This window comes from Megascapheus bottae, chromosome 8 (genome assembly GCF_031878675.1).
Source record: "Megascapheus bottae isolate mThoBot1 chromosome 8, mThoBot2.hap1, whole genome shotgun sequence".
Classification (NCBI taxonomy): domain Eukaryota; kingdom Metazoa; phylum Chordata; class Mammalia; order Rodentia; family Geomyidae; genus Megascapheus; species Megascapheus bottae.
Window position 1 is genome coordinate 6,659,794 of NC_143516.1, and position 27,726 is coordinate 6,687,519.

The 27,726-nt window shown below is 43.7% G+C and overlaps 1 protein-coding gene across 2 annotated transcripts in view; it reads right to left on the reverse strand.

The window, feature by feature from the left end:
- Positions 1-4,890, reverse strand: part of Zdhhc14 (zDHHC palmitoyltransferase 14) — a 188,154-nt gene extending 183,264 nt beyond the window's left edge. For both annotated transcript variants that reach the window (XM_090337911.1, XM_090337910.1), the window contains exon 1: positions 4,153-4,890. In XM_090337911.1, coding sequence (XP_090194037.1) covers positions 4,153-4,397 — 245 coding nt within the window. In that variant the 5' untranslated portion in view covers positions 4,398-4,890. The remainder of the gene's footprint in view (positions 1-4,152) is intronic.
- Between the last annotated feature and the right edge of the window lie 22,836 nt (positions 4,891-27,726).

Genomic DNA, 27,726 nt, shown 5'->3' on the forward strand with positions numbered 1-27,726 from the left:
TTTCTTCACAGTCCTGGGATGGTGGCTCCAAAAATGGAGCTGAAATCAGGGTGTGGATCAGGGCGGGTCCCCAGGCATCCATGTAGGCCTCTCTGTCTATGGGGGCCAGATTGGGGACACTGCTCCCATGGGCTCACAGGTCTCTTGCAAAAGTTACTATTTTAATGAGACTGCACAGTCCCACATTCTTTTTCCAGGGCTATCAATGTTACACTTATTAGCCATTCCTTTTCTAAAAAAAACTCTCAGGAAAGTTCGACCAGAGTCCTGGCCAGGTTAATTCCTAGCTATACTCTAATACTATGCACTGTTTATTGAACATTTCTTTGTTCTGTACTGGATACTGTAGTGAATATACTTTTCCATTTACAGCATTTAAAGATAGAGGCTCGAAATGACACTGTAGAGATTTAGGGAAACTGAGGCTTTAACAAGTTGTTCAGGGTCACACTGCTGCTAAAAAATGTTAGGCTCTGCCCTTCAACCATATTCAGTTCTTGGAGGAGGGCAGTCAGCACACCTAGTGGGAAGAGTTCTGGCTTTGTGATCAGAAGCTTCCCACTGTTGGTGATGCAGTCTCAGGTGGTAGGGCGGCTCTCCAGGCAGCCCGCCTCATCTTCCCCGTGGGACAACAATTTCTGTCCAGCTTTTCGACAGGGCTTCAAGAAAGTACCAACTACCTGTTATTGGTGGTGTTCTCTGGAGCAAACACCACTATTCATTTGCTCAAGGTCCACCACGAAAAGCAGATTGAAAGAAAAAGGCACATATAAGGAAGATCTAGAATTAAAGTTCTGCTAAATTTTTCTTTTTTCCCTTCTTCCTCCCTTACTCTTTTCTGTCTTGGTGTAACTGTCTGGGGAGTCATGTATTCTAGTGTCTGATAGTTTCTACAGTTAGAGTTTGAACATCAAAACACCCCAAACACTCTTTGCCAGCTGATAGAAACAGGTTTTGGAAATGAACTGGATACTGAGGGCTCTGATCTTACGAATGGAAGAATCCCTTCCTGGAGGCATACTGTGAAGGCATTTCTGATGGGAGCTGGTGGCAGCCAGGAAGTGGGAGTCTAGTTGGTTGAAGGTCATCGGGCTTTGGTCTGGAAAGCTATGTTTTCTTGTCCCCCAGGAAACTGCAATCTCCTGGCTGCTTCCTGGTTGCCATGAGGTGAGTAGGCTCCTCCAACACCTGCTCCCACCAGTTTGGTATTCTTCATCTCAGGCACAACAGTCATGAGAGAAGCTGACCTCATAGATTAAAACCATGAACCAAGACAAATCTTTCCTCCATGAAGTTGTTTTTCTCAGGTATGTGATCATCGAGGCAAAAAAGTTTGACTAAAGCATCTACTGACATGCAAAGCTATTGGGACATGCAGTCAAACAATTAAAATAGGGGACCCACAGTATATATTCAATAAATAACTGAAGGAAGGTCAGAAGGAAGGAAGGCAGGGAGAGGGCAGGCAATACGGGCATTTCCTCGGGCTCTCATTTAATGATTAACTGTTGGCATTTCAACCACACCTGTGGCTACTTGGTGTTTTGAGTCTCTAGCAAATTAATTTGTTCAAAGATATTTGATTTCATTCTGTCATTACTAATGAATAAAGAACTTAAAAACTATGGCAATACTCAAAACAATGAAATGCAGGGGCAAATAGTCTAAACAAACTAATAGTTTTGTAGTTTGGATGAACCTATAGTTTTTCTCTAGCAAACATGCCAGTATATGCCCTCCTGTTTCCTTCAAATTTCAAACTGAAGTCACCCTCATGAAGACCACACACACACTCCCTCTCTCCCTGATTCCACAGAGCCAACATAAAAAACACTGCAAACAGTAGCTAATAAAATCCCACTGCACACGTGTGTTCCTACAGCCATTAGTTAAGACAACACTGACACAGAAAAAAAATCCATAAAAACACCCACGTGAGGCTCTTGAAAAAATATGCAGACATCAAGAAATGAAAACCAATTTATGATGGTTTGGTTAGCAGCGATGTTTGAACAGAAGAGATGAAATACAGTAGGTAATATCTAAAGGGGTTCCTGATCATACTGCGAGGATTTGGAAGTAAGTATGTACAAAAAAATGAAATATTTACTATCATGCACATACTGTGCATGTGGCTAATGCTCTGTAGAAAGATTTTTTTAAAAAATCAATCGTCAGCTCTCTTAAAAAATTACTTAAAAGAGCAAAAGAATGCCAATTTAGTGAATCTTCTCCAACTAGAGGAATCCATGTAACTACAGTCACCAAAGATTCGGTTATGAGAGATAGCATCTCTGTAGGGCATCACCACCCCAGAGCCAAGGTTTATTCTGTTGTAAAATGTAGACACATCAGGAGCTCCTGGGCCACTTCCCAGGTCTGCAGGGACAAGAGGCCAAGCGGAACCTGGAACCATGGAAGCACACATAGAGGTTCCCCTGCCACCTACAGGTCTCCCAATGGGCTCCACCTACTAGTCTCACACATGCACATACTTAGCCTGCTAAGTGACACCTCCAATAGCCACAGAAAGACGGGTATGGGTGGGGGGTCATAACTTACATCCCCTAACTCAGTCCTATTAAGACCAGTCATCAGAACACAGTTCACATACAAAAATGCTTCCCCTGGTACAGTCAGAGGGCTTTGAGTGAAAAGTATCACACTGTCAGGAGACCATTCATTTCTAACGCACACAGCACTTATTCCCAAAAGCAAAATGCAGGCACAAAATCAGAGCCTTACTGATAATACCTACTGGAGATAAAAGCAAACAGACACAACATTTTTAACTAACCCCACTCATTAGCAGGTGGAGAGGGAAGGCACAACACAGCCATAACCAGGACCTGAGAACCAGGAAAAACTCCTTGTGGATGGCTTTTCAATTTGGATGGGGGAAAGAAGTTTAACTTTCAGTGGGCACAAAATATAAAAGATTATGTAAGCAGCTGCTTCCCAAATATTGGGTCCAATCAGAGCAATTGAAGTTCACATGGAAGATGGTTAAACTCTCTACCTAATGACCATTGATAAATAAATAAATAAAAAGTTCTTTGGTTGGCAGGAGGACAGTTACTCTTCGCCATTGTGGTTACCCAGAAAATGGTGGAGATTCACAGGAACTTTTTATTTTTTTTTTAATTTACTGTTTCTGGAGTGGCCTGACACCCGCCTGGCAGACCCAGCTCCCTCTCCCCTGCTCCCGGCTGGCCCACTTGGACAAGTTCTGCTGAAACTTTCTTTGGACAGTAGTGAAGGATCAGTTTGGGAAAGCAGAAACCCCACAAGCCAGGGTGCATCAGGTGAGGATAATGGAGAAGGGAAACTGCCCCACCACGAGGGAGGAGGGAGGCTGCTCGGCTGAGACCCTCAAGGGGGGAGGGGGGGAGGTAGGCCCGAACCTGGGGGAGGGAGCGCGCAGACCGCCACCACCACCACCAAAACCACCACCACCAAAACCACCACCACCGCCACCCGGGAGGCTGAGGACCAGAGGGACCCTAACCGGAGGGCGATCAGGCCGGCGCGACACTCCACGAGGACCCAGTCCCACCGGCGGGACGCGGGGCGGCGGGGCTGCGGGGCGGGGAGAGGGCGCGGGGCGGAGGGGAGAGGGCGAGAGACCGGGAGAGGGCGTGGGGAGAGGGCACGGGGCAGCGGGGAGAGGGCACACGGGGCGGGGAGAGGGCGCGGGGCAGCGGGGAGAAGGAGCGAGACCGGGAGAGGGCGCGGGGAGAGGGCGTGGGGAGAGGGCACACGGGGCGGGGAGAGGGCGCGGGACGGGGAGAGGGTGCGGGGAGAGGGCGCGGGGCAGCGGGGAGAGGGCACGCGGGGCGGGGAGAGGGCGTGGGGAGAGGGCGCGGGGCAGCGGGGAGAGGGCACGCGGGGCGGGGAGAGGGCGCGGGGCGGCGGGGAGAGGGCACACGGGGCGGGGAGAGGGCACACGGGGCGAGGAGAGGGCGCGGGGAGAGGGCGCACGGGGCGGGGAGAGGGCACGCGGGGCGGGGGAGAGGGCGTGGGGAGAGGGAGAGGGCGGTGGGGCGGGGAGAGGGCGCGGGGCGGCGGGGCGTGGGGAGGACGAGCGGGGCGGGGAGAGGGCGCGCGGGGCGGCGGGGCGTGGGGAGGACGCGCGGGGCGCCGGCCACTTACTCGAAGGCGAAGAAGAGCCCGCTGGTGACCAGGATGAGCACGAGCGTCAGGTAGAAGACGCCCGTCTGCCGGGCCATCATGATCCTCCCGTCGCAGCAGAACTTGTTCCTCCCCGGGAACACCTCCCATTTCCTCCGGGCGGCGACCTTCCTCTTGGAGTGGGGCGACTCCATGGGCGAGGAGCTGTGGGTGCTGATCTGGCTGTACTCGCAGTCTTTCATGGGCCCGCCGCCGCCGGGAGGCATCGGCGAGGGCAGCGGGCGGGGGGCGCACGCCCCGAGGAGGAGCCCCCCGGCCGCGCGGGCGCCGCCGAGCCACGGCCGCCCCCCGGGCCGCGGCTTCGCGCCCCCTACGCCGGCCGCGCGGCCGCCGCCGCCGCCGCCGCCCCGCGCAGCCCCTCGGGGCGCCCCGCGGTCATAGCACAGTCGGCGGCCGGGAAGGACGGCGCGCGCCCCCGCGCCTGCCAGTCCGCGGCCCGGGGCTCCGGGGCTCCGCCGCCCCGGAGGGGACACGTTCCCGCGGCGTGCGCCCGGCCGGCTCGGCCCCGGCGACGCCTCCCGGGGTGGGGCAGCGCCCAGCTGTCAGGAGCCCGGGCGACCCCGCGTCCGCGCCCGCAGGCTCCCCGCCCGGCCCGCGGCGCCCTCGCCCCTTCCTTCCACCCGAGCCCAGCCAACGCCGGCGCTCGCCCGCTCGCGCCCGGGCCGCGGGGACGCCGACACGGACACTTGTTTGCCACGCCGAGCACCGCTCCGGCGCGCGGGGCCGAGCGGCCCGCCTCCTCCGGGCCGGCGGGCGGCGCCGGCTCCTCCCCCTGTCCCTCCCCCTCCCCCTCCTCCTGCCCCCTGCGGCGGCTCCTCTCGTAGCTCCTCCCCTCCCGCTCCTCCCACTCCTCCCGCTGCGGCTTCGCCTCCGGCTTCACCTGCTGCTGCTCCTCCTCCTCCGGGCGCCCTGGGCGGGCTCGGGTGCGGGCCGCGGGCCTCCGCGCTCCCCGGTTTATTCCCGACGGCACTGGCCACCCCGGGACCCCCACACACACCCGGAGCGGGGAGGAGCAGCGCCGGGCCCCGCTGCCCCCCCACCTGCCGCTCCCTCTCCTGCACAGCTCGGGAAGGGGCGGGGTGCCCAAAGCAGCCCAGCGACGCGCGGACCGGGCGCCGGGGCGCGGGGCTCGGGGGGGGGTGGGGTGCGCGCTCCCGCCCTCGGCCTGGCCGGAGCCCAGGCTGGGATGGGCACGAGGCGGAGAGAGAGAGAGAGAGACTCTCGGTTTTCCGCGCCCCGCTTTCTCTTTCGTGTCCCTCTGGGAGATGTAGTTCTTCCTCTCACAGACCCACTCTGACGAGACGGATGGCTTTGATACCGGAGACTACAATATCCGACATGCCTTGCGAGCAGAGTGGGCGGGGCAAGGTACTGGACGTTCTGGTGCTAAGTAGTTGGATGTGGGAACCTGCAATGGCAGGAAGTGGTTCCTGCTAGGTTGCCGAGCATTGCACATTGCGGTTGTTCTTCGTGCATTCTTCACCCACAGGCTCTTAAATCAGCCTAGAGAAACTAAACCCCCACCTCTGAGCATTCCCCTCACAAAGCAAGCTTCAGTGCCCAGTGCCCAAGGGAGGGGAGCCTGGCTGTCCAAAAGGTAAAAAAGAAGTGGGTAAGGAAAAAGTAACAGGAATTAAAATGAGATAGGCAGGTCTGTTATCAAACAAGTGGAAGGACCTAGGGGAGTAGAAAGGATCTTGAACTACCAAAATAAGCTTTGAATTATGCATCATAGTGTGTGACAGATAAGCATATTATGGGGACAATAAAGTACTTTATGGTTGCATTAATTAAATGAATTCTGTCCTGCCTTGCTGTCCTTTGGCTGGCAAGCCACCTTTTCTCTGGGTGTAAAATTAATATGATACATAAATTTCTTGATGTCTTAAAAAAAAAAATCTCCCACTGCTAGGGGCGGTGGCACCAGACTGTCATCCCAGCTACGTGAGAAACATAAATGAAAGAATTTCAGTCCAGGCTGGCCAGTGAATTCCACACGAGACCGATTCAAAAGATAACTGAAGCAAAAATGGCTAGAGGTCTGTCTGGCTCAAGTGGTAGAGTGCCTGCCCCATAGGCACAAGGCCTTTGAGTTTAGATTCCAGTACTGCCCACCTCACCTCTAGTAATTTACAGAACTTTTCTGGCATCATAGTTGTGCTCTTAAGAAATCCTCATCTGTTAGAGATATAGACTCAAACATTTACAAGTCTGGAATATGATTTAAAACACCTCTTGAAGACGTAGGGTACAGATGAACAATTGCAGAAACCACTGAAAATGGTTCATTTTAGGTGCTAGATCTCTATTTAAGTTATACATTAGTGCAAACTATCACAAACTTTAGAACAACAGAAACGTGTATCACTGACTCTGTCAGTCAGCTGGTCCAGGCCCAGTGAGTCTCTCCTTAAGGCTTTATATCTGCCATCAGGGGATCGGCTACACTGTGTTTGCCTCACCTCGGGGAAGGCTGGCATTCATGCTCATGGCAGTTCATTTCCTTACAGCTATACCACGGCACCTGGTTTCCTGCTGGGTGTCCACTAGAGACTGTCCATACCGCCAAGAAGGTGCTTGCTGTCCTTAGGGGTCACTTGTAGGCTTTCATTAAGCCAGTGGAGCAGCATCTGCTACGAGAAGACTGCATTATAATCAAAGAGGAACATTCAACTGGCTGCAAAGCAAGTCACTCTCCTTCTTCCTCTCTCTTCCTTTCCTACTCACCTCTCCTTTTCTTTCCCTCTGCCTTTCCTGACACCAGGAGGTTAGCAGCTTTTGTCTACCACACACTGCCTGCAATGAAGTCCTGCCTTTGCACAGGCCCAAAGGATCAAGCCAACCATCTACTGACTGAATCTCCAACACTGTAAGCCAAAACAAACCTTCCATCCTTTTCAGTTGATTATCTTACTTTCTGAAAGCTCACTAACATAACTACTTTGCCTCCAATTTGTACAATTACCTAACCCCTAGAGCAGCTTGTGCAGGTCAGGATCTGCTGTTAGCCTTGTAACATGAGTCTAGAATAGCATTCATTCAAAGGCTAGACCTGTTCCTTCAATATTGCCCTTTTGGGCATGTTAAGTGCTCAGGGTGCATCAGAACTTGGTGGAAGAGTGAAAGAGTTGAGGTGATTGGGGCATTCATCTCATTTTCTGCCTCTTGCACAACATCGAAAAGCAGCTGGCAGCTGCACAACTGGTAATCCTAGCTACTCAGGAGGTAATCCTAACTGCCTGTAATACTAGCTACTCAGGAGGCTGAGATCTGAGGATCCTTGTTTGAAGTCAGCCCAAGAAAGAAAGCCCATGGGACTCCTGTCTCCAGTTAATCACTAAAAAGCTGGAAGTAGAGCTGTGGATCAAGTGGTAGAGCACCAATCTTGAATAGAAAAGGCTAAGGAACAGCACCCAGGCTCTGAGTTCAAGTTCCAGAATCACAGCACATACCCATGCGCTCACATGCACATTCATATGACAGGTTTTTATAAATGCCTAAGGAGTCAGACTCAATTATGTCCAACCAGGGGAAACACTGCATACAGGGCTATCTTTTCAACCATGATGGATGGGCTTCCTGCAGCCATGCTTTGTCCAGAAGGCACTTTCTGATGCCCATCAAAGTTTTCTGCTTTCAGTCCTGTGAGTCTCCCACCCAGAGGAAAGCTTCATGCTAGCTTCCTGTATGGATGTTGGCAAGGCCTACAGCTCTCAGCCATGAATCTCAGCAATACAACTTCTGCAGCTTGGATGTAGATGGTGGTAAATTGAAAAATGAAAGGGAACTGCTGACTTACTCAACTGCCATTTTCAGCCAAATTCAATATGAGCATGATCCTCCCCCAAAAGAGGGAAGTTTGTTGACCATCTTTTAATTAAAAAAATTAATTCACCATATTTTTTATTCAGTGTTCATTCTAATAAAATCTCTGGCTAAGATTCCTTTTGTGTGTACATCACAAGGCTAAATAGTGGCATCTTTTAATATCTCTGTTTGCAGGTGGAATTTCGGCAGTCTAGAATTTGAATGAGTGCTGTAAACTAAATGCTGTGCCACCTTCCCAGCACCAAATTTATATGTTAGAACTCTAATCCCAATATAATAGTATTTGTAGGTGGGGTCTTTAGGACCTTTTTAAGTCATGAGGATGGAGCCCACATGACTGGGCTAGAGCCCTTACAAGAGTAAAAATGACTATCTCCTCCCCCTTTTCTCTCTCCTCCCATGCTAACAAGACAGCCATCTGAGGAGGAAGCCCTCGCTGGCAGAAAAGACTGGCAGCGTGATCTTGGATTTCTAGGTTCTGAAACTGTAAGGAATAAATGTTTACTTCTTAAGCTTCCTAGATTATGGAATTTTATTATCCAATCCTGAACTAAGACAATTATTTTCTTAGCCCCCTTCATGACTGCCTAGCACAACATTTGGCAATAAACAATGATGATGGAAAAACAACAGCCAAAACCCAGAGCCGTGCTGCACTCCTGCAGCGCTAGTGACACCAAGGCCCTAAGTTCAATTCATAGTACTGTCAAAAAATGAAACGTAGCCTACAGCCGAAGTAACACCAAAGCTGGGGAGGAGGTGACACGATGACGTTCTCCCACACAGCTTCCATCTCGAAAATCAGTACTATAGACAAGAAGACAGAGCATTCATTGGAGCACTGGTTTTTGGTTTTTTTTTTAACCTGTTTTCTGTTTGGTTGGTTGGGTTTCTGTGAGACGAGGCCAGGTTGGTCTGAAACATCAGCCATCCTCAAATCCCTAGAGTGCTGGGGTCACAGGTACCCACGTTACACCCCAAAAACATTGTCATCAATGGTAAAAAAAATTAATTAAAAACAGCCTATATGTCCTCTAGTAAGAGGTTAAAGCATGGATTACTTATTCTTGCAGTAGAATATTATACAAGAGTGAGACAAAAAAACTAAATCTACAAAAATAAGATTTTTTTTTTGTCAGTCCTGGGCGTGGGCTCAGGGCCTAAGCACTGTCCTTGTGCTTTCTCAAGGCTAGAGCTCTACCACTTGAGCCTCAGCACCACTTCCGGCTTTTTTCTATGTAGGTGGTACCAAGGAATCGAACCCCGGTCTTTCTGCATGCTAGGCAAGCACTCCATCACTAGGACAAACTACCAGCCCCCAAAATAAGATATTTAATTGACATTGAATGAATAGAGGATTTTTAAGATTGTATGTATATTATAATACCTTTAATATAATTATGATTAAGTAAATATAAAATATAATTTTTTTAAATCTGAAGGGATGCAAAACATAAAATCAGAATATTTATCAGGATGAGGGAATAAAAAAAGGATTCGAAATTTTAATTGAATAAACCATATTTGAGTTCTTAAGCTATATGGTAGGGATAGTGAAGATTATTATATTTTTATTATATTATCAAATTTTTATATTTCTGAACTGTCCTAATTTTTTAATGTAATCTTTTTACTTTCATACACCAACTTGTTTAGAAGTGGCTAAAGTTAGTTTCAAGCATCAGATTGTTTCATAAAAGTCTATCCTATTTAAACCACCAAATATATGGGAATTTTTTGTCTTTTTCAATTCCTATTCAATAATTAATAAGTCCCTTTTTGTCTTCTTTCTGCATTAATTAGGTAAGTTTGTATCTATATACAGAGATGCAGAATGATAACTTACTAGCAGAGCTGATTGTTGAAATATAGGAACAGTATGAGAGTTATCAAGAATAACTGACAATGGGCTGGGAGTTTGGCCTAGTGGTAGAGTACTTGCCTAGCATGCATGAAGACTGGAGTTCAATTCCTCAGTACCACATACATAGAAAAAAAGAAGCTGAAAGTGGTGCTGTGGCTTGAGGAAAAAGCCCAAGGACAGTGCTCAGGCTCTGAGTTCAAGGCCTAGGACTGGCAAAAAAAAATATATATATATACATATATATATGAATAGCTGAGAATGAAGACACAGAAAAAGTGAAATGCATAATTAATTCAGGGAAATATAAACAGGTGGAAGTGCTAAGTTACATGTGCATACTGTCTGACCTCCATGATGGCCTGTCCTGTCCACGTGTCAAACCATCACAAGAAAAACTTGCTATGGATACTTGATTTCAATCAGTGCCTTCCCATTAAACATTTATTATCTTCCTGGCAAAAGAGAAAGTGGGTAATAGAAATTCCATTTTCTTAGCTTTGGTTTCTTAACAGTGAAACAAATCTAGCTATCTAAATTAACACAGATGTTCAGGGAATTTGAGGCAAAGCTTTAAAAAAAATCTCTTTAGGCTGAGCATGGAAGAGAAAATAGATAACGGAGCTGAGTGACATGGACAAGGCAGGGTTAGCACTTTAAAATTTTGGGTAATGTAGTCAGTTAAAGATATATTAGTAAACTCTATCCACCCATGCATTGAGTATGAGCACATTCCAGATACCACTGTATAGTATAGGAGGTTCTATAGCTTTCTCTCTCTCTCTCTCTCTCTCTCTCTCTCTCTCTCTCTCTCTCTCTCTCTCTCTCTCTCTCTTTCTCTCTCTCTCTGTCTCTCTCTCTCTCTCTCTCTCACACACACACACACACACACACACGTGAGCACCAGTCTCCGACATTAAGTGTAGTAACAAAGGCATGTCTCAGAGATCATGTCTCAGGAACCAGTGGATAGTTTCACAGGAAAAGCTAGCATTGAACCTTTACTCATCATTCATCAAGTTGCTGAAGAAAAGAAATCTCCAATCTGAGAATAAAGACAACTATCATGCCAATGCTTAATTTGATGGCTTCAGTGATTCAAAATGAAGAATTCATGAGTAACAAATTATTTATGAAAACAGATGGGCTGAATTGGAACTCAGAGCCACCAAATTCAGAAATTCTGCCTCAGGATCATGTAAGGTTTGCCAAAAGGAAACTCCATGCAGTTTAAAAGGCAAGGGTTTATTGAGAGAGAGAGAGAGAGAGAGAGAGAGAGAGAGAGAGAGAGAGAGAGAGAGAGAGAGAGAGAGAGAGAAAACAGACCTCCAGTTGCACAAGATGGAGTCAGGCGGAAGAAGAAGGACTTATGGCGAGAAGTAAGAGATTGTATGGGGGGAGGAGTGGAAGCAGATGTGACCTCAGAGGATGAAGAAATACTTCAGATGGGGGCACCTCCCACTGCCTCCAGACATGCCAGTTGCCAAGGTTACAGTCTGGACAGGATTTCCAGGGTGCACAGGAGAGCGCCAAGGGAGGGAATCATTTCTCCCAGGCAGACCTAACAGATCACAGAATATTATTGGGTATAAACACACACACACATGTACATGTATATACACACATATACATATACATATACACTTTAAAGAGGGAGGACCTACTCCAGTATCTCAGACACACACAGAGGGAAGCCCATGTGGGACACAAGAAGCAACCATGCATAACCAAGGAAAGATTTCAGAAGAAACCAGTCCAACAGAAATTTTCAACTCAGACTTTGAACTGCTAAATTTGTCAGAAAATAAATTTTTCTTGCCCATGCTACCTACTCTGTGGAACTTTTTGATAACAATGCTAATAAATAAGTACAGCAGAGTATACTTATAAAAGTTAGTTGAAATCCTGAATTGATCTGTAAGTATATTTGTTATGGCTTAGATGGTTACTTCCCTCTCTTTCCCATTTCCTGCCCCACCCCCCCCCAATAATAAGCTTGGTATTGAAATCTTGGTCCCTAGTTATTGGAGTCAATCTACAATCAAAGAAGGGATGTGCTCTCACAGGTTCTTATTTGATCCGTTGGTTGATCCACTGGTAGACTCATAGTTTTATGTCATTACTGAGAGGTGGTTGGCTTTTTCAGTGGTGAGCCTGTTTGGAGGAAATTGGTCGCTGAGGGTGGAATCTTGGTCTGTCTTCAACCAGGCACCTCTGTAGATGTCTCCGCTTCCTGGCTGCCATGAGGTGAGCAGCTCTACACAGTCATCTGCTTCCCACCAGGATGGTTCTGCTTCCCCTGAGGCCCATAAGTAATGAGCCTGCACTGAAACCACTGGCCAAATTGAATCTCCCTTCCTTTTAAGTTGTTTATATCTGTTATTTTTGCCATCGTCACAAAAGGCTGGCTAATGCAATACTCAGACCATGTAATTCGATTTTTAAAAAGCAGGCTATCACACATGTACAAAATGATCCAATTGTTATAAAGATGATGCAACTATCCATGTAAATATAGACAGAAGAAATGGATGTTATGTCCAAAGTTGTGTGTCAATTTTTTCCATTCAATTTATATGCAGTGCCCATTATTTTAACAAGAAGATAAATGGATAGATTCAAGTGGAAATTAATCAGTAGAGCAGTAAAAATGTAGCTCAGGTCAGAACCTTGAGGCATGCTAGTATTTAAAGGACATAAGGTGAAAGCAAGTTCTGACGCCAAAGGATTAGTGAGAAGGTAGAAGAGCCACCAGGTACTTCCAAAGACACCAACCAAAGGGAAGGTTTCTTAAAAGGGACAGATACACAGTGCTGGCCGACATCACAGAGGAGAGCACCGGGAAGTCTGGCAGGAGGAAGCTGCACGTGGACACTCGGAGGTCACGCTGTCCTCTGAGAGCCTTTGAAGGAGTGGGGAGGCCAGCTTTTGAAAGCGTTTATGGGAAGAGTGCTCAGTAACAATGGCAGGCAAGAATGTCGTACAGAATGAAAAGAACTATAGACCATTAGGTATAGAGGCAGATTGTCATCATCATGCTGGGAATAGCTTGAGTACAAACCCTGGGATGCTGAAATGACGGTTACCCTAGAAACCTGAGAGGAGTACCTTAGCAACACGCTCTGAGCTGCTCTGTCTACTCTGTGCTGAAGATGTTCTTGGACCTCTCCTAGTGTAATCTGTCCATTAGCCTCTAGTCTTTGCTTAATAGGAAAGAGGTTTCCCTGAGCCCACAGTCTTGACAATGAAATCACTTAGCAGCTCCTCTATAACAGCAAAGGTGATGACAAAAGCAACTCAATTTGCTATTGGAAATGCTCCCTAATGTGGCAAGAAAGCAACTCATTTGACCGCTGGGCTACACTCAGCTTTTTCTTCCCTCATTGGTGTGTGTGTGTGTGTGTGTGTGTGTGTGTGTGTGTGTGTGTGTGTGTGTGTTTATCCGAATGCCTTCATATGCAGCCAATATACTGCACAGTTGCACCAGTCCTTCTGTTTAATATTTACATTATCACAAGTAGGTGGATACTATTTTTATCCTTTTTAAAAAATTCTTGATTTAGCCAAGACACTGAGAATGGAAACACTCTTTTCAAAGGTGTGGAAACTGATGGAAAGTTATATCATTTGCATAAGATCAATCACACAAACTGCTTGATTTTAGGTTCATTTTCTGAGTGCTAGGGAGAACACAAAGTGACTGTGGCAACCAGAAGGTTCTTTTTAAAAGAAGTAGTTCAAAAATTTCACTTTGCTCACACTTGGTGACTCACGCCTGTACCCAGGCTATTTGGGAGGGCTTGTATAGGGGGCTGAAGTTTAAGACCCAGCAAGAAAAAGGTTCACAAGACTATCTTAACCGATGGCATGCACCTGCCATCTCTGCAATTTGGGAATGCAAAAGTAAGAGGATTGTAGTCCAGGTAGTCTTGGGCATCAAAGTGAGGTCTATCTAAAAAACAGCCAATACATAAAAGGTTCTAGGAAAGTAGTTTCAGTGACTTGTCTAGCAGGCATGAGGCCCTGAGTTCAAAGCCCAATACTGCCCTCCAACATTTCTACCATAAAGAATGGGAGGATTCCTTCTCATCTTACAAGATAGTTATTTTCCTTCCTTCCTCTGTATGTTCCCCAGCTTGTCTCACACTAAATAGCAATGCATCACTAACACCTGCATCTTTTCATTTCCTTCATCATGTCTTCTATTTTCTTTGGAATACTAAATTTCTTAACAGTAGCAAAGAGAACTGGACATGCTCAGAAGCCACGTGCTGAACAGCTTTGGAAGAATAACCTACTTATCGTGACTTTATTAGAAGACAATAGCCAACTTCCTTCAGGCAGAAACTGCAGGCTGTGTGAATGAATTGCCCAGGGAAGCACTGGCTTAGGCAAGCAGAATTCAACCTGCAGGAATTTCTGAGCACAGCTCTGTCCCATAGTGACATTAGCATTCATCCTGTTTGCTGCCTAGAATGTAAAATTCAAAACTTAGTTATGTCCCTAAAGTTAGAGGAGACACAGCGTGAGGGGTCCATATCAGACGTGTGACAAACCTTCTCCCAGCACCTCATCTTGTCTACACCTCACCCCACCACACTTGTTCTTCTCATGGGCTCTTGCGTTCCACCAGAGGCTGAAAGTGATTGGTAAAGTGAGTTCCTTTTTAAAACACTAACTCAATGTCCATATTCCTTATAATCCCTGATGGATACTGTAATCAGAAAAGAAGGTAGATGTTTTTAGATAGCTTCTTTAAACAGGGAGCAATATCTCCATACACATAGAAAATAAACTGAAGCTAGTGAAGAACGCTTGCTAAGAGCCATTTGTCCTTATCAAAACCAAACCATTTCTTATGAGAAATTGTGTGATCATTGGTTCTTTCAATCTGCTGAAAGAAATCTCAATAACTTAAGAAGAAAAAGGAAAAAAGTTCTCAATACACCAATACTATACATCTGGATGTGGTACCAGAATTTTCTGTTCCTACCCTAGAAATGCTTGGATTCAATCCTCTTTCAAGCACGTATTACAGGATATGAGGAGCTACCCTTTCTCAACTTGGTCAGCATAGAAGGAATGCTTGCAAGTCCAAAATAGCCTAACATTTAAACATTTCCTCTGTTGTTTTAATTTTTTAAATCCGGATACATAAGTGTCGTTCCTTCCCAGTTTAAAAATAATACTGTTGGGTTTTTATTATTATTGTTGTTGTTTCCTATGGAAACCATTTCCTTAGGCATGGCAACCACCAGACTTTGAGAAGGGTTATTTATGGGAGCTGTTTTCCCTGTTGCGCTCTGGATGACATGAACCCATATTTTAGCCCTGTGGGGCGCTGAAGGCTAACCCTTGCCTGCTGTGGAGCAGAGCCACACTCCCAGCTGCTAAGCAGCCAAGACAAACCATCCTGCTCCCAAGAGAACAGTTTGAGGACCGTTAAGTCCTCGGGGACTGGTGAAAAGTTTCAGAACATGCAACTAAATTGTTAGAAGTCCTCCATCTCCGCTTGAGACAAATGTCAAATAAAGCAACATGGCCAGGAAGACATATAGGCATTGCAAGAGGCCTTATGTATTTGCACAGGAGAGCAAGAATTTCCCCTTTTCATGGTCCAAATTTCTGGTAAAATTCTTTAAAAATTAAGGATGGTTCCCACCTCTAATCCTAACTACTCAGGAGTTTGAGATCCGAATGAAGATCATAGTTCAAAGTCAGCCTGGGTAGAAAAATTTGTGAGACACTTACCATTAACCAGAAAAAAGACAAACAAAGTGGAGGTTTGGCTTAATGGTAGAGCACTAGCCTTGAATGAAAAAGCTAAGAAAAAGCATACGGTCCTGAGTTTAAGCCCCAGTAACTGGCACGCATGCACACATGTACACACATGTGCACACGCACACACACACACACACAGAGAGAATGGGAAATGTCTGTTTCTACCTATAAATGAATAACTTGCATCAACTTAATTCTCTCATAAACACAATCAAAAAGGCAGGATAGAATAGCTCCTTTATGGAGCCAAAATCCTGGAGCAAAATAAGATGTATTGAAGTGAGTCAGAGAGTTGCCATTGCAATTTTTCTGCAGAGAAGTTTTGGTGTTGGAGCTGAGAGGCCAAAGGAATAAGGCGATGGAGTGCTGCGAGAGTTTCCCTGGACTAGATAGATGGTAAATCGAGCTCAACTCAAACAGGATTTTCAGAACCAGCGAGAGCTCCATCCATACTGAATAATTTCCCATCAAGGTCTTTCCTACTGGACTAACCAAGCATAGACGAAGAGGCAAGAGAACAAGCCGGTGCCAAACTTGCTAACCACAGGGTCTCATGGTGCTGGGAAGATAAAACATGACATTGAAGATGAGATGAAGGTAGAGAGAGAAAAATAAACACAGAGAGGTTAATTCCTGGTAAGAACTCCAGACTTCAATTGAGAGCACTAAAGACCACATCCGAGTAATAAGAACATAAAGAAGAGGTGGTTCCCCTTGAGAAATGCAGCGAGGACTGCCAAAACTCAGCTTAGTTCCTGTCTGAATCAAGGGAATTTACTACCAAAATAAAATTAAGCCCTCTGTGTAAGAAGGTGATTTCCATCTATAGTCTCTGTAATTGTTTAATCCAACATTCAATCCCAAATTACCAAACATGCCAGAAAATATGAACTATGATCAACATCTGAGAGAAAAAAGCCAAAACGACAGAAAAATGTTTGATAAAAACCTATGTAATAGGGCTGGGAGTTTGGCCTAGTGGTTAAAGTGCTTGCCTAGCATGCATGAAGACCCGGGTTCAATTCCTCGGTACCACATACATAGAAAAAAGCCAGAAGTGGTGTTGAGGCTCAAGTGGTAGAGCGCTAGCCTTGAGAAAGTCCAAGGACAGTGCTCAGGCCCTGAGCTCAAGCCCAGGACTGGCAAAAAAAAAAAAACAAAACCTATGTAATAAAATACTAAGTCCCAGTGATTCCCTTCTTGAACACTTGTTTGTTAAACTTGTCATTTAAAATATGATGTAAAAATCAATGTTAATAAATTCTTTAATAAATTTTTTAAAAACCTATGTAATAATAAAGAATTTTGCATTTTGCCTGGACATTAAAATTTATGACAGACAGCTGAGCATCGCTAAAATGAAAACACACAAAAATACAGAGGTTTCTATCAAGTACTGGGGGTTCTCTAAAAATTAAATGTCAGTTTTATAACTGAAAAACACAGCAGCTGAATTGAAAACTCAAAATTTGGATTTGATAGCAAAAGCGATAACTAGCAAGCTAGATGATAGGTCAGTTCAAAAAGAAAAATCCAAAAGGAAACACTGAGACAAAGATACAAAAGCACAGAAATGAGCAAAGAGATATATGGCTCCGAGTACAAAGTTCTGATACATGTAAAATTAAAATTCTATAAAGAGACAGAGAACGGGGCGGAAGCGGTGTATCAAAGCCAACAAAAGACATGAAGCCACAGAATCAGGGAGTTCTCTGATCTCTTGGCAAGAAAAACACAAAAGTAAATGACATAGGCACATCACTGTATTACTGCTGAAAATCAAAGTTAAATAGAAAAAATAATCATGAGCAGAGAAAAAAATTACCCTTCAAGTTTGACAATAACGTAACACTGAGGTGAGCACTGTATTTCTATGTTAAAAAAAACCTTGAAAATGAAATTTAAAATGCAGTACCACAGATAACAAAGCAAATTGCATTAAATTATAGAAATAAACAAAATATGTGAAATCTCTACATTAAATACTATGAAATGTTCTTAGAGACTTTTAAATGAATGAAATAAAATCATATGTTCTTCAATGACATATTACTCATTTATGTGCATAAATACTCAAATTATTGTCAGTATTTTAGTGGTTAATTCTACTCAAACCAATTAACAGACTCAATGTGGTCCCAGTTTTTTTTCCTATATTTTTTATTGTAATTAATAGAAGGGTTACATGATATTTGCCAGATAGAAGGTGCATTAATTTACATACATTGATACCCTTTCACGTGTCTTGATGCCCATTTCCCTCCCCCCCACCCTACTCATGGTCCCAGTTTTTAAAAAATACTACAAGTCACTGACAAATTTTGATTTTAAATTTATATGGAAATGCAAAGGGCAAAGAAGAATTTGACCTAGTGGTTAAAGTCCTTGCCTAGCATGCACGAAGACCTGGGTTCGATTCCTTGGTACCACATATATAGAAAAAGCTGGACGTGGTGAGGCTCAGGTGGTAGAGTTCTAGCCTTGAGAAAGTCCAAGGACAGTGCTCAGGCCCTGAGTTCAAGCCCAGGACAGGCAAAAAAATTAATAATAATCTTGATGAAGAAAAATATATTGGATAACTTACACTGCCAAATATCAAGATAAATTTTGGCTAAATTAAATGACCATAGTACTGATGAATAGAAAAATAAGATAGATTACTGCCCTAAAACAGAGAATTCAGAGAAAACGATGGTCTTTCAACAAGTGATGGTGGATCTATATAGGCCAAAAAGCAAGCAAACAAGCAAGCAAGAAAAAACATACAACTTGGTTTTCTACCTCCCACTGAAAAAAATCAATTCCAGATGTAACATAGACCTAAGTGGGAAAAGTAAAATATTAACTGTGCCTAAAAGATAATTAGGGCCAGAACTTCATTGTTACAGAGCACTCAAAGAACTTTCAAACAACACAAGCAGAATTAAAGAAGATGATCATTATCATTATGATGTGTTGTTTATAACAAGATACATAAGCCAGGGGAGTGCTCTGTCACTGAGCTATAACCCCAGTTCAGGGATGCCAAATTTTAAAACTAAGTTAGGTATCTACTTGAGTCATTAAGTTCAAATAAAAACTCTTAGACCACTTGTGGTAGTGACTCTCTATAAGGCATTAGGGAAGAGTTAGTACTAAATGCAAAATGCTAGACTTGTAATTGAGGTTATTGTATATGTGGAGACTGCCATCTCTGTGCCTTCAGATTGCTGTCTCTAAAACTTGTTTGGCATTTACTCCTTCACTGCTAAAATCACCTGAAAAAAAAAATGAAGCTGGACACAAGTCAAATCATAGCATATGTTTCTATCTCCAAATCTTCCTAAATTTACACACAAAAAGATGAGGGCGGGGGGGAAACTTCTGGTTGTTAGGAAAATCGATGGCATTCTGAACATGATTAGTTGAACTAAGGGGCCATGGAGAAGAATGAGAAAAAGGAAAAGGGTGAATATTTTGAAATACATTGCAATTACAAACAGCACAAAGAAACTCAAAGAAATCTGTTGGTCAGTAGAGGTCGGGGGACAAGGAAAGAGAAAACAGGCTGTTGGTGGTACTGGTGGGGGGAGCATTAACAAGGAGAGTGAATGACAACCAATAGGGGGGAAGCAGATGGCCTACATGTATGAAAATAGAATAATGAAACTTGTCGACATTGTCCTAGGAACGGAGAGGGGGAAGAGAGAGTGACAGAGGGGGTAAAATTGATTGGCTATATTGTGTCCATGAGTGGCGATGTTACAATGAAATCCCCCCATGTGTAATTAATGTATACTAATGAAAATAAAGCAAAAAAATAAAAATAGCTTTTAAATTATAGCTCCATGTTTACTAAAATAAGAACAATTTTGGAATTTTTATTCCCTAATAACTGTTTATATCTAGTTGAACAGACTAAATTCCCTTAAATAATCATTCCTGCTTATATTGTGGTTAATTAAACTTCCTCAAATATGCTAAAGTGCAGTTATGTGCTTAATACAAGCAGCTTTCCTTTGAACTACTTCCAACGCCTTTTCTGATTAGCAGGCCATTCCAAGTATTTTAACAGTAATAAATCTGATAAATTAAGGCTATTAATAATAGTGAATATCCAGCTCACTTGAACATTTCTATACTTGTTCACATTTAATCAAATTTTAGAGTTGATTTAAAATCATATCTATAATCAATTATTTAATTACACATTCTAAGTGGAATCATAAGGCTGGGCTGTCTTTGTTCCAATGTGTCTAGTTCTCTTTGTCCAAATTTATAAGATCCAAGGACACCCAGATTGCCTCTAAAATTTCAAATACTTTATTGAACTTAACACAAAAGTATAAATAGTACAGCCAGGTAGTGGTGGTTGGCACTTGTAATCCTACTTACTCAGATGGCTAAGTTCTGAGGATCTTGGTTCAAAGCCACCCTGGGCAGAAAAGTTCATGAGACTCTTATCTCCTGTTAACTGCCCAAAGGCTAGAAGTAAAGCTGTGGCTCAAGTGGTAGAGTGCTAGCCTTGAGCAAAAGCAGCTTAGTGACAGTGCTCCAACAGTGAGTTCAAGTCCCAGTCCTGGCACACATACTCAATACAAATATTATGACTAGTTTACGTCAACATCTCTGGAGATACCTCTAGTCTCATGTGTACTCCAGCACTATCCACAACAGCCAGTATAATCAACTGGAGTGTCATCACCATATAAATGGAAACACATGAAGCATAGATATGTAGTAGAAAAATATTCAGCCCTTTAAAAAAATATTATCTGCAACACTGTGGAGGAACCTGGAGCATGTTATGCTAAATGAAATGTCAAGAAGAAAAAGTCAAATACTGCACGATCTCATTAACATGAAAAACTAGAAAAGTCAAACTCAGAAGCAGAAAGCCACACTGTAAACTCTTTGTATACATATCCTTCACCTCTTTTATACTACTGGCTGCTGTTCTGTTGAATCACTTGCTTGGATAAACATTTTTTCTCATCTTCTATTTGGGGAATCATCTCTTCCTCCTCCTCCTCTTTTCTTCCTCCTCCACTTCTTCATTTTCTTCTTCTTCCTCCTCCAGGCCAGTGTGGACTGCAGATTCCCTAATTGTTCTTCCATTTGTTGCTGGGATGGTAGCACATTACACTTTGCCTAGCCATCAATTGACATGGAGTTCTTATGAACTTTGTGTTCTGCTGGCCTCAGACTGTGATTCTTTTATTTCTACTTCCCAAGTAACTAGTGTTGTAGGCCTAACCACCATCAAACATTTTCTCTTGATGCATTCAAACAAGCTTGGGTTAATGAGAGAAAGTTTTACCTTCTATTATTGCAAACCTCCTTAACCCTTCTCCACTATTCTACCCTATGTTGCTATGACCTGCCCTGAACTTATCTCATTTATTTTTTTCTACATGGCATCAATTCTAGAATGTCCATTCATCCCTATCCATGTGTTTCATTTCTTGTGTTTTCTATTTCTAAAGCATTATATTGCATGTCTGTATCTTTGCCTAATGTTCTGGGAGATAATATTATCATCCTTCCAGTGTTTGCCAATGTTGGTAGGTGGCAAATCATTTAAGCTATTGTTTTAATTTGTAATTCTCTGATTACTCACAAAACTGAACATTTTAATGGACTAATTATACACTGGAATTATTTTTATCTTCCTATTCATATTCTTTGCCTTTTTAAAATGAGAATATATCTTATTCATAGAAGTTTTTATATTAGTAAGAATATTAACTTGTGATGTATTGCAAATATTTTTGTTTTTGCCTTTTACTGAAATATGGTATTTTGCCTTAAGCTCAGTTAGAAATTAGTTTGAGTCCAAGTACTAGAAAGCCCTACTCCACTGTTGCAAACCAAGTGGGCTTCTTTTATATAACAAGCATCACAATTATAAATAGCTTCTGGAACTAATTGAGATCATTAACAACATGTAAAGGCTCATCCTAGCCCTTTCTTGGCCTTCTATTTTATACCTTGTGATCATTACAAGGTTGCTGCACAAACCATCAAGTCTCTGTTCCAGACAGAACGACAAAGGGAAGGATGGATGAGAAAACATCCATCTGCTTGGGTCCGATTATTCAGAACAGGTCACATGGTTACTTAAGAGTAAGGAGGAGGCAAGAAGAGGTTTCCTGTAGACATATTGGTCTGTATTTTTTCCTTTAGTATCATGCTTAGAAATTCTTTCCCACATTAAGGATGATAGATATTCATCTATATTTTCTTTTCTTTTTTCTTTTTGCTAGTCCTGGGGCTTGAACTCAGGGCCTGAGCACTGTTCTTGGGCGTTCTCAAGGCTAGAGCTCTACCACTTGAGCCACAGCACCACTTCCAGCTTTTTCTATATATATGATACCGAGGAATTGAACCCTGGTCTTCATGCATGCTAGGCAAGCACTCTACCACTAGGCCAAACTCCCAGTCTTATCATCTATATTTTATTCTATTATTTTCACATTTTTCTTGTAACAAAGTAGAAATAAGACTTTGCCCAATAATTAATTGGCCAGTTGTCCCCAAGTCATTGTTAAACTTTCTTCCTTGATGCAAACTATCTTCCTTGTTCACTAAGCCATTAGATCTACTTCTGTTCCAGTCTATGGATCTAGCTTTCTACTCTTGCACATTAGCCAGTACTGTGGTTTTTGTAACTCGGGCACTTCCTAAAAATCTGAAGACATCTCCCTCTTTCCTCTCATTCCTTTAGTAGAAAAAATGTCATGTTGTGTGCTTTCTAACACTAGACATCACTCGCCTCTATCTGCTAGAACATACATGCGGTAGGTACATCAGCTGCATTATGCAAAGATGTACTCACCTCAGACAATTTACATGAGAGAAGATGTGTTCTCACAATTCCCGCAAAGACACCAAGGGAGCTACTGACCTCTCCATGAAAGACTCTTCTGTGGCTTGGCAGCCAGAGAACTACCAGGACAGCTTCAGGAATGGTAAGAGGGCAAGAGTAGAAACACAGCCACAGCAGAGGTGTAGCTGAGACATCACGTGTTGCAGACTGGGTAGACCAGGTGCCCCACCCCTCCAAAATGAGGACCCCACTGGGTGGAGAGGTTGGATCAATTTGCTTTGGCAAATTGGGTGAGTTGGTCATGGGACACGAGACACAGAAATCTCTGCAGGTGGAAGCTGCCTGTGGTGCTGTTCTCAGAGGCTGAGGAAGTGACTGGCACATAGCACGTGGACGTACTGCTCCACACATAGTTCCTGTCGCCTTATGGCCTGGCCAACCTGGAGAATTCTGGAGAACTCGCGGATGAGATGGGATGTGTTCCGGAAGCAGAAGTCACCAGTGGGCCTGCAGCTGCATCAGTAGTGAAGAAAACTGGCGTGAAATCCTTCCTGGATACTGGATGATCAGCGCCTCATCCAAGGTCACTCTCTTTCCAGCCATGCAACCAAATAAGGAGAAATATATGGCAGAGCTTGAAATAGTGAATCTAATTCTATTGCACATCAGTCTATTTTCGTTTCTCAATTCCACCATTCAGAATGCGCTGTAGGGACTGAGTGGGGTTCTTTTCTCTCTTTCTCTCTTCCTAATGGATTGGAATGAAGTGGATTACTCATGACTATTTTGTAACCCCCACTCTCTCTAATTCCCCACCAAACAGCCGTTTCTTTTCATAAGATGTGAAGCATAGCTCTAACGTTGACATGGGAAAGTGAGATCGTATTTTGGGCTTGAATAGATGAGTCCCTACCCTCCTCGTGAAATCTGCTCTTTGCTCTTCCAGCCACCCTTCTGGTTCAGACCAGCTTCAGAATGTTAGAGCTGCAAAGAATGGGAGGCTTTGCCCTCCATCTTCTCAGTGGAAGAGTCATTTTTCTCCAAACTTGAATAGAATCATGGTATTTGAGGACGAGGGACCCTAGTGATTAACTCAAGCTGCATGCTAAGATGCATGAGGCTATGACATGCCCTACCCTTAAAGAGCCCAATACGTCCTGAGCCAAGGAAGCCTGTTCTTGTATTTGCCAAACTTAAATGATTGCAAAATCTGTGTGTGTGTGTGTGTGTACACACATGCGTGTATCTACTGTGTAGATGTATCTGTCTGTGATCCCTGCTAAGTCCTCCTGAGATTGGCATGCCATAAAACATACTTAGAAAGAATGCCCTGCTATGTAGTCCTGCCCAAAATTTACAGAGAAAGAAATTGAAGGCTGCACATGCAGACAAACTGCCTCCTATTACTGGCAAGCCTGGCAGTGAAACAACCTGAGTCCAAGCTCTTGTATCATCCAGAGACAGTCATCATTTAGGATGGGAACTCTGATGTCTCACCTCGCACATCGTTCTCTCTGTCCAGAATTTGAGGCTGCATTTATTTATAGTGCACTCGGCCATGAATCCATCAAATGCCTTGAATGGGCTGAAAAGGGCACTAAGCCATGCACGCCAACCTACGTAAAACACTGTAGTCTGGATGGCATGGAATTTACTTTATCAGACTGTATAATCACATTATGTGAGTAAATCAAAGGAGCTGAAACTCAGTGAAATGTTACTAAAAAAAAAAAAGTAAGATCACTACCTTGTGAGAATTAACCTCTGGTAAGACAGAGGGAAATCACTGGTGAAACAAATTTGTAAGTCTATGTACAAAGACCTCATGTTCCTCAAATACTCTAAGTTCAAGTAGTTCGAGACACTGCTCTTTAGAGTGACTTTTTCTGACTTATTCTCTGATTTCCAACAGTACTTTGGAGACATACACATTTTAGTAGAACTTCACTGTACAATTGGTTCAAAAACTTAAGCTCTGGATAATGAGAACTATTTCTCTGCATGTTTTGCTCCTACCTATTCAGAATGCTGAGATTTGAGGATTAGGGTTCAAAGCTAGGCAGACTCACTAGGCAGGCTAAGCTGAGAGATTCCTATCTCCAATTAATCAGCAAAAAGCCAGAATGGAGGTGTGACTTGAGTAGTAGAGTTCCAGCTTAGAGCAAAAAAGTCAAGTAAGTGTGTGAGTCCTTGAGTTCAAGACACAGTACGCACATGTACACATACACACACACACACACACACACACACACACACACACACACACACACACACAGAGAGATGTTTTGTGACTTGATAACCCCCAAATCTGGGATGGTTGTGTTGGATTTGGTTACAAGTTATCATTTTCCAAGGCTAATATGGTCAGTGCTAAACCAGGAACACTCCAGAACCAGAGCCCAGCCTAGAGGAGTAGAACACAGGCTGGGGTCCAGACTTCCTTGGCACAGCTCAGATGGAGACCTTTATACAAATAGCACAATGCCTACAAATAGCACAGCTATAGGCAAGGGTCCTGTTTATTCTTTCCCTCTCCGTCAGCCTCCACCACTGCAGAGCTGAACTGGACCCCAAGCAACCCCAGCCTGCATCCGAACTCGCTGGTGCTCTACCACTTGAGAGCTAGGAAAGATACACTCTCCAGCAAAGAAACACTGAAAGGAGAATCTATAATAGCAACTTTCATTTACTGTTATAAAGACAGACACATTATTTAAACCTGGGACAGTTCCAGAACAGGACTCTAAAAGGTAAGTAAATGATATACCGGAAGTGACTAATGAGGCTCTGGCTTCAGCAGTCTGCCTGCAGCTCACTCACAGAAATTACTGGCATACTTCCCATTTATATTGTGCTGCATTGATTATAGCAGTGCATCAAAGTAGCTCCAATCCTGGGCATCCTGAGAAGATAATGGGAAGAACTGAGGCAGACACCACATGTCCGCTCCAGCCAGTCTGGATGCTCCCTGTGATAAAATCTTGCTCACCCCGTTCCTCATTTTCCAAGAATCTGTCATTGGGTTTCCAGCTGAGGAGTTTGACAAGTTCCCCTAGAAGTCTACAGAATATTCCTATTTAAACTGGAAAGCCCATCTTTTAAGGAAGTTGATAAGTTTTTACAGGATCTTCTATCATTGGTCATTTTCCATGTTCCTTTTCACAAAAGTATGATATGCGCCAGGAGCGTGGACTAGTGGTAGAGAGTTTGCCTAGCATGCACAAAGCCCTGGGTCCAATTTCTTGGTACCACATACACATAAAAAGCCGGAAGTGATGCTGTGGCTCTCGTGGTAGAGAAAAAACCCAAGGATAGTGCTCAGGCCCTGAGTTCAAGCCTCAGGACTGGCAAAAATAAAAAGTATATGTTCCTGGTTAAAATGATTTCCTCCACCATTATAGCAATGTGGAAAAAATGTTGTTTTGGTTAGGATTTTACTTTTTGTAGCAGAAAGGAGAAGAAATAAATATAGAAAATTCCCTTTCCCCTACTATCAAGGTAACCAATGTTAGCAATTACGTGAAATCCCACAGGTCTTTTTTTTTCTCTATGTTTTTGGCTAGCAATAACTTTTAAAGACCTCTGCAATACAGTTTTGGTGTGTGTGTGTGTGTGTGTGTGTGTGTGTGTGTGTGTGTGTGTGTATACATGTGCATGCCAACGCTGGTACTTGAACTCAGAACGTAGCTGCTATCCCTTACATTTTTAGCTCAAAGCTCTCACTCTACCATTTGAACCACATCTCTACTTTCAGCCTTTTGATGGTTAATCAAAATATAAGTCCCATGGACTTTCTAGCCTAAACTTACTTTGAATTGTGATCCCCAGGTTTCAGCCTCCTGAGTAGCTGAGATTATAGGTGTGAGCCACTGGCTCCTGAGTATATTGCAATTATGACAGCTATTTTATATCAAGCCACAGTAACAATTATTTGTTCAATACATGATCCTGAGCACATTTTTTAAATAATTCAGTCTTGCCAGGTACCAGTGGCTCATGCCTGTACTTCTAGCTCATCAGAAGGCTGAGAGCTGAGGATCAAAGTTCAAAGCCAGCCCAGCCAGGAAAGTCCATGAAACTCTTACCTCCAATTAAGCATCAAAAAAACCCTGGAAGCTATAGCTTGAGCAGTAGACCACTAGCTTTGAGCACAAAAACTCGGGGACAGCACCCAGGCCCTGCGTTCAAACCCCAGTACCAGCACAAAATTCAGCCTCATACTTTAAACATGGAATAACTGAAATTCCAAAGAAATGTTTCACAAGTTAATGGGAGCACAAACATCATCCATATTTAAAACCATCGAGGGCTAGGGCTAGTAAAATTCTTGGAACAGCCGTGCTGATAGATTTCTAGCTGTCAAATTGTGACACTGAATCTACAGGGGCCAAAGAGTTTCAAGTAAGAATGTAGTCAGATGCATCTCTGGAATGGACTTTCAGCTGACTCAAACAGACACCAAAATAGCACAGAGTCTGCCTCAGATAAACTTTCTCTCCCAGCAGCCTTCTCTTTGCAGCCGGGCATGTCATTATGTTTCCACTGAGATGGCAGTCCTGCCTGCCTTGTATGAAGCTCTGAAGCTCTGCCACTTTCTCATCTTTGATTTTCACACTTGGTATTGTAAAATGAAAGCCCTTCTTGGGTAAAGAATGTGCTCAGAGTACTTGCAAATCACCTGTTTGGAGCCCAAATCTTGCTTTCCTACAGAAACAAGTCCAAGAGAGATTCTGAAATTCCTACAGTAGACCAATTAATCAGATTGCAGTTGAACTGTGTGAGCAGTGGAAGTGGAATACCTTGGACAACAGTCTTAAAAAAAATTTGTTTTCTTTCAGTGTTCTAACTTGGGATGCCAAAAATCTTGGCCACACCTCTCAGCAGCTGCTTGAGCTAGAACACATTAAACTCTGAGTTCATGAGGACTATGAAGAGTTAATATTTATGAATTATTAAGATTAAATGAGATAAGAACTTACTGCAATGCTGGATTTTATTGGCTTTCCATCACTACAGCAAAATGCTTGATAATTACTTAAAAAGAAAAAAGCTGAGGCCGGGAGTTTGGCCTAGTGGTAGAGTGCTTGCTTAGAATGCACAAAGACTGGGGTTCAATTCCTCAGTCCCACATACATAGTAAAAAGCCGAAAGTGGTGCTGAGGCTCAAGTGGTAGAGCTCTAGCCTTGAGAAAGTCCAAGGCCCTGGGTTCGACACCACATACTCAGAAAAAACTGGAAGTCATGCTGTGGCTCAAGT